Here is a 7,731-nt window from a genome sequence, read left to right on the forward strand (position 1 = left end):
AACTGAAGACAGCATCTCCCTCTGAGCGTTGTCGTGAGGGCCAAATGGAACCCATGTCACACTAGGGCTTGCGCCTGCTTCTGGCAGAGCCTCCAGAACTCTTAGTACTTCCGCACCTCTGTCCTGGGAAACATCTGTGCAACGGGACTCACACCCACTCTTCTGGCCTCTGGGCCAGCATGCTGGCATCTCTTTACCCGGGAACCTGCCACAGGTCCTGTGCTGCCTCAGTGGGCCTGCCACACACATTTTGAAGGACAGAACCACATTTGCATAAAATGTTCTCTTTTCAAATGCCCTTACTGAGCAGAGGGCCCGGGAGGGCAGAGGTGGGGCCCTTGGCTTAACCCGGTGGCCTGTCCTCCCCACTTTCTTGCCCCTAACCCTCCCTCCTCCCTGACAGGTGGTCTTCTCCCTGGCCTCTGGCAACATCGCTGGGGCCTTTGACATCGTCACCACCAATGACTCCATTGGCGAAGTGTTTGTGGCCAGGCCTTTGGACAGAGAAGAACTAGACCACTACATCCTCAAGGTGGGAACTCCCCGCCCACCCGCCCACCCGCTGCCCTCAGCCTCTGTTGACCATCCAGAAGAGCTCGGCACACCCTGGCAGTCGTCTTCCTGTATCACTGGTCCTCAGTGGACCCAGAGCAGGAAGCAGCAGAAGTGTCCGTCCCTGTCATAAGAGCTGGGAGAGAGAGCCCAGCAGAGCTAGTAGAGCCCTGACTCTTCCACAAATAATATGACTTTGGGCAAGTTGTTTGCCCTCTCTGCACCTTGGTTTCCCTTCCTGTGCAATGGGAGTTGCAGGTGAGAAACAAGCACAGGTGTGAGGAGTCACAGAGGCCATCATTATTGCTGAATTGCTATGGCCGGCATGTGTCCTAAGGACCCTGGGGACCCCAGGGCCACATTTCTGCAGGGGTCTGAGCCTGGAGAGCACTTTCTGCTGCCTTGCAGGCATCCAGGAAGCATCCAGTCTCCTAGGGACAGGCTCAGGGTATGGGGAGAGCTCCAGCTCATTGCTGAAGAGATTATGGAAGGCTCTCTCTATGTGCCAGGGCTCAGATAGGAGTGCTCAGGGGTATCTGAAGCTAGAGGCAGGAGCCCAGGGTCAAGTAATGGCCATGATCAGGGGCTGGCACAGCCCAGAACACAGATCAGGAAGTAAAGACCCGGCACACCAGACTCTGATTCCAAATACTGGCCCCAAGTCAGACAACAATTGGGCAAGGATCGTTTGCAGCATGGGGCAAAAGATAAAATTCTGGGGAGAGCCCAGGGCTGGCAGGCCACCCAGGGGTAGGGATGGACCAGCGAGTCTCTCTGCCTCCCCATTGGGCAGACTGCCCTTTTGGACCCCGTATTCCTGATCCTTCCCCTCCTTGTAGCCCTGAATCCCATCATCTCCTTTCTCCAGGTTGTAGCTTCTGACCGTGGCACCCCTCCACGGAAGAAGGACCACATCCTGCAGGTGACCATCCTGGATGTCAACGACAACCCTCCAGTGATCGAGAGCCCTTTTGGGTACAATGTCAGCGTGAACGAGGTGAGGGCAGCGCTCGCGTCCCTATAGCTGGACAGGGGACGTGAGTGACCCTGAAGCACCTGTTTAAATGTCTGTCTGGCCCACGAGGGCCTCACATCCGGCAGGTGGGGTGTGGCCCACTCATTAACAATGCCAGCCGGAGTGCCAGCTCCTGGAATGCAGTATCTTTTTGTGGGAGGCATAAAGAGGAGGCAAGAGGAGAGAGAAAGAAGGAAGCAACCTGTCTCTACTGCCACTGATAGGGAACTGGGATTTATCCCCGGGAGAGCTGCTTTTAAACAAAACAACGGGTTTACTATTCATTCTTAGACTAAGCCACTGAGGGAAATTTCTGCCTAGCATCACTGGGTATCATGCCAGTGATAGCACCATAAAAGCAAGGTGGTATAGGGCTTTAAAGGCCTGGTCTCAGGCCAGGCTCCCATGATTCAGACCTAGGCTGTGCTACTGAGAGGCCGTGTGACCTGCATACATCCTTTCCCTGTATCTCCATCTTCTTGTCTGTGAGTGGAGATGACATCATACCAAACTCATGGGGTTACAGAGAAGAGTCGGTGAATTCATGCAGCCCCACGTGTAGTGGGCGCCCACAGAATGTTCACGACTAGCATCTGTATCCTCCTCATCTGTGCTCCACAGAAAACAGAGCAAAGCTTTCTAACGGCCCAGTTGAAGCCCTTGGGCTCCCAGGAGCAGGTGCTAACCTTGCCCCCCGGGGTTTGAATCCAGAATGACCTCTTTCCTGCTCTCCCCGCAGAACGTGGGTGGAGGGACTGCTGTGGTCCAGGTGAGAGCCACCGACCATGACATTGGGATCAACAGCATCCTGTCCTATTATATCACTGCGGGCAATGAGGACATGACGTTCCGCATGGACCGGATCAGTGGGGAGATTGTCACGCGGCCCGCCCCGCCCGACCGTGAGCGCCAGAGCTTCTACCACCTGGGGGTTACCGTGGAGGACGAAGGCACCCCGACCCTGTCGGTGAGTAATGTTGGGGGCTGGCTGCAGGGAGGGCAGGGTGCTTGAAGGGCAGCTCTGACCTCTGTGCACGGGCGAACGAGGTGGATGGGAGTGGGATGCCCGCCGTGGGTGAATCCTTGGCAATTCCTTTATTGTGCCTTTAGAAGGTCAGCCTATGAGTGTTTATGGAGGACCCGCGTGTGCAGAACTGGTGTGCTGGTTCTCCTGCCTCTGCAGCCACTCAGAGCCTCTGTTCAGCCCTCTCTGCCCAAACAGGGCAGCTCTGTGGGATGGTACCGATTGAGCCTATACCTTAGGGCCTGGCCAGCCCCCACCCCACTTGTCACGCTGTATTAACCCATACTCTGTGCCAGATAAGAAAAGGTACTCTGTCACGTTGCTATGACGCGCTGTCACAGTATGTCCAGCTTGGATGGGAGGAATGTTCTTGGTCCAGTCTGGTGTTTGCTCAGAAAAAGCCCCCTGCCCAAGGCAACATGCAAGGTTTGCGAGGTTGGAGAAGGAGGCAGGACCCGTGGGACCGGATGGCAAGACAGTCTGGGGGTGATGGGCCGGGGTGCGAGCCGTTTGCACATTGAGGGGGGGAGATTTGGAGTCGGGAGCCCTGTGAGCTGGTTGCGCCATCGCCGGCAAGTCAGAACCTCTCGGAATGTCGGTCTTGTCATCTGTAAAGGTGTCTGGGGATTTGAATTAGCTCATGTCTGCGGAAGTGCTTGGTAAGCCCTGAGGAGGAGGATTGTATCAGCTCTGAATGGCCGCGGTAATGCTGCATCGAAACCCAAACCAAATGGGAAGACGGAACACAACCATTGATTTAGGGCCAGCTTTGCAAACTGTCAATTTAGGCCTGGTTTAACTGGGAGCTCACCTGTGTTGGGGGGGCAGCTATGTGGCGTTGGAAGGCTCGGCTTTTGGGGGCGGGTCGCCTATCTCTTCCCTTCCAGAAGGCTAGCTCATGCTTGTTCACATGGAGCTAGAAAGGGTCCAGGACAGACAGTGAAAGCACACAAGGCCTCTTGAGCCCAGGCTTGGAACTGTACCGAGGTTACTTCTAGCACATTCTGTTGGCTAAAGCAAGTCACAAACACTCACCTTTTGAAGGAACAAGTTGCAAATGAGCTAAAAAGAGTGTGGATACACGGATACAGTGTAAAGGATTGGGGACATTTTTGTACTGTCTTTCCTAGGAACCTGATCTTCAATGAGGCCTCAGTCCCATCCCTCTGCCTCCTACAGATGACTGTTAGACCCCTCCCCTTTGGCAGCAGCCGTGTAGACTGTGAGGTCAGAGCAGGCCTGTTTATCTGGCGTGTCTCTGGGGAGGATGGTGGAATTTGACCAATCCCAGGAAACCACATTCTGAGATGCCCAGGATATGGGACTGGCTCTGGGCACACCCTGGGCATCATTAGTTCCATAGCTGCCAGCGTCCCCACTGGTCACTTCAGCCATTCCCATCCAGTGAGCTAAACAGAGGCACATTTACAGGACACATGCAACTACCTGAGGGGGGAACAGGTAGGGGTATCATTACTGTGTGACATGGAAAGAGTCCATTTTGACAACCCCTCCCTAATTGCACCTGGCTTTGGGGCAAGTCATCATCCTGGTCATTGCTCCAATAGCATTTAGAGACATGTTTGGCTATAAGTGACAGAAACTCTAGAGTTATAAATAAATCAGAATGCATTTTATTCACATAACAAAAATTCTGGAGAGAATTACAAATGTTGATTTTGTGCTCGGTGACGTCAGAGCTAATGCCTCCTGACCTTCCCCCATGGTTGCAAGATGGCCACTATGGCACCAGCCATCATGTCAGCATTCAAGACAGGAAATGAGGGATCCCTGGGTGGCGCAGCGGTTTGGCGCCTGCCTTTGGCCCAGGGCGCGATCCTGGAGACCCGAGATCGAATCCCACATCGGGCTCCCGGTGCATGGAGCCTGCTTCTCCCTCTGCCTGTGTCTCTGCCTCTCTCTCTCTCTCTCTCTCTCTGTGACTATCATAAATAAATAAAAATTAAAAAAAAAAAAAGTCAGGAAATGACAAGAAGACAGCGCTATGCAAGCCACTCCAGCCCCTTCATCAAGAAAGCAAAAGTTTTTCAGAACTACTCTCCAGAGTTCTGCTTATGCCAATGGCCCAAAGTGGTTCATATGGGCGCCCTCGCTACAGAGGAGATTGGAAAAAATGACAGGATTGTCAGGACTGGCTTATAATGTGGGAGCCAGATAGATCATTGCTTCAGACAAAAACAGAGCTCGTTAGTGAGGGAAGGGTAGAGAATGAATTGGGGGTGGGAAGCTGAGAGCATGTGCCGTGCGGCTGCTCCTCATCCTGCCCTAAACCAGTGCACACACCAATCTCACCCAAACCCCACAGAGTTTCCTTGGGAGGCAGTCAGTGAGACCCATGATATCCCGAGACCCTGCATTTTGGAGGCAACATCTGGCTTCCTTTTGGTCCCCAGAAGAAAAGACAATCAGGGAACTGTGAATCACCCCAGCCACACTTAACCACCACGAATGGGTGGGCCACTACCCAAGCAGTTTCTGTGGAACTTGAGACCAGTCCCTGTGGCCAGAAGGTGTTCCCATATGCTGACGCCCCACCCCCCCAGAGACCCAGCCTAGCCCGGTTGAGACCCATGAGCACTGCCTCCTCACCCATGGGTCCCTGACATCCTGGCCCCGCCTCGAAGCACGTCTCAGGCTTTCCAGCTCCCTGGCAAGACTATGAAGAGTTGGGTGGTGAGAGGTATGATCTCCCTTTCTCTACCGTCCACGTTCTGGTCATCACCAGCTCCGGCCCCAGAAAGGAAAGCACCTTCCAGATGACTAACATCAGGCATGGGGTCCCTGGGGCCATGACCGAGAAAACATGTGTCCGGCTTCTGGGCTGTAACACCGTGCGTGATGCAGACAAACAGCACCAGGTACCAGCCAGGGAAAGGTTTACAGGAGACATTTTTTATGTCCTTTGAACTTTCTTTCCTCCTCCTTCAGGTTGAGAAAAGAGCTCTGGTATTTGACTTGTGTAAGGGACACCCCACAGGGAAGAATGGCAGTGGCCACGGGAGTGTAGTTGAGAAGTGAGCACTAGAGCTTCTCTGTCTGTTCATTCGTTTATTCATTCATTCATTCATTCATTCAATCAGGCAGCCAGCCAATGTTCCCCAGATGTCCCTGTGTGCTGGGCACCAGGGACACAGGGAGGAACCACTGCTGGTTCCTGCCACAATAAAGTGCAAATGAGTAAGGGAGGCAGTGAGGCTCTCTGTACATTGAGGAGCACTAACAAGGGATTGGAGAAGGCTTCTTAGGGGTTAGAGGAGGTGACACCTGGGCTTCTTGTCATGTGGTCATAGTTAGCACAACAAAGGATATCCTGGACCCGGAGAGCTGCCTGAACAAAGGCCTAAGAGCAAGCAATGAACAGGCATGGCTTTGGGGAGCCACAGGTAGTTCAGGCCCAGGGGCAGCATTCAGAGCCGAGAGCATGGCTCGCTATCTACGTATCCTCCTGGGGACATTGTCTCTGGGGCCTGCCCTAAGAGCTGATCACACTATCTTCTCAAGTGTCCCCTCTGCTCCCTCTCGGCACAGGACAGGCTGCAAGTGGCAAGCCAGGGCACCGGGAGCCAGTGCCCCACCATGATTGGCATTTGCCTCCAAGGAGCACTGGACCCTTGAAGATTTGCTTTGCTTCTGTGGTCAGACTGTCCCCTCTAGACAGTGAACCCCTGGGGTCAAGCACAAAACCGAGGACCAGGCCAGAGGTGACCAGAGGAGGTCCCTACCCTGCTATTGGGCAGATTTCACCAGATGGATATTCAAGGGTAGGGTTGTTTCAAGCCCTCTTGCATCAGTCAGAGCCATGAGCAGCATCAGAACAACCAACCGTCCCAAGGTTTTAGGAAAGGTCACCATGGTTTTATGGGTGGATGCCACCCCACACATATCTGTCCAGGGATGCCCAGCAGACCCGCACACTGTCCTCCTGTTTCCAACTGCAATTATCTGCCTGGTTCAAGCCAGCCCTCACTGGCCCAGGACTAACCTTACAAGGGCAAGTAAGAGTCACTCCTTTCTTCTTTCCTTCATTCATTTAACACCAAATACATGCCAGACCTGTGCTGCAGGCCGGGAAGTCAGACACAAGTTGGGTACAGTCCTGCCCTCAAGGGGCCTAAAATCTAGGGGGCAGGTGGACAGGTAACAGGAAGTCACCACTCTGGGATGTAATAAAGTGCCAGGAACTTGGAGTCAGGAACCAAGGAAGGTTTTCTGGAGAAGACATAATTTGCCTCTGTGACTTACACGGTGAAGCCCTCTTACCTGGGGGAGCCTGCTATTCAGCGACCAAGAGAAATCTTGTATCTGAGCCCTCTTATCTCTTCATTTCTCCCTGGGCCCCACACCCCAATTTCCTGAGAACTGTGCATTCCTGTCCCCACCCAGCTCTGAGCCCTGTGTCACCCAGAGCTAGGAACAGCTGTGCAGCAAGGGGCATCCGGGCCAGCCCAGGCCCGCCACACAATGGTGTGCCAGCCAGCCAGGGGAAATCACTGCACGGCCTCAGCTCTCTGGATAGCTCCAGGACACAGGCAAAGGAGGCCAGGCTTGGGGGAGGGCTCTAAGTGGCCGGCAGGGAGGCCCCTGCAAGAGGAAGGGCCGGGCCCAGGGAGGAAGGACGGAAGGCAATAGCACCGGGGAGGTCAGGAGCTGCCTCCAGCCACAGAGGCACCTTGGCAGGAGAATGGAGAGAGGGAGGGCCTGACGGGGGCCTCCCTGCCGCACGAATCACAGCCAGCAGGTTAGATGATCCCAGCCAACCAGCTCTGGCTTCTCAGGCTGGGGGGTCGGGAAGGGGGGACCTACAGAAGTCACCTGTCCAGGCAGAAGGTCAGAAGTTGCCCCCTGCCTGCTTGTTGGTACAAGAATTTCCAGCAGTAGCCCAGTGAAAGTCTGAGCTGAGGACATTGCTCTTGGCAGCTGACCTCTGATCTTCAGGGCCAAGAGCTCTTCTGTTTATTAAACTTGGACCCCACTGTTGTTGATGAAGTTTCCCCTGGCTCGAGCTCAGGAAACCCCGCCTCGCCCCTTCCCTGCGCCGCACACCAAGTAAGCATGCCTTCTCTGCCCCACAGTGACATCCAGATCCTTCCCTTACCCCATGTCTTGAGGGAGGTTCCGC

General features: G+C 54.4%; 1 protein-coding gene across 5 annotated transcripts in view; it reads left to right on the plus strand.

Moving 5' to 3' along the window:
• Positions 1-7,731, plus strand: part of CDH23 (cadherin related 23) — a 365,507-nt gene that overhangs the window by 289,790 nt on the left and 67,986 nt on the right. For 4 of the 5 annotated variants that reach the window (XM_038534255.1, XM_038534260.1, XM_038534256.1 and 1 more), the window contains exons 35-37: positions 404-532; positions 1,421-1,549; positions 2,307-2,534. In XM_038534255.1, coding sequence (XP_038390183.1) covers positions 404-532; positions 1,421-1,549; positions 2,307-2,534 — 486 coding nt within the window. Of the gene's footprint in view, positions 1-403; positions 533-1,420; positions 1,550-2,306; positions 2,535-2,677; positions 4,449-7,731 lie in introns of those variants that run through there. The other variant, XM_038534258.1, reaches the window with a different exon arrangement.

The sequence above is a fragment of the Canis lupus genome, chromosome 4 (assembly GCF_011100685.1).
Source record: "Canis lupus familiaris isolate Mischka breed German Shepherd chromosome 4, alternate assembly UU_Cfam_GSD_1.0, whole genome shotgun sequence".
In the NCBI taxonomy this organism is placed as follows: Eukaryota; Metazoa; Chordata; class Mammalia; order Carnivora; family Canidae; genus Canis; species Canis lupus.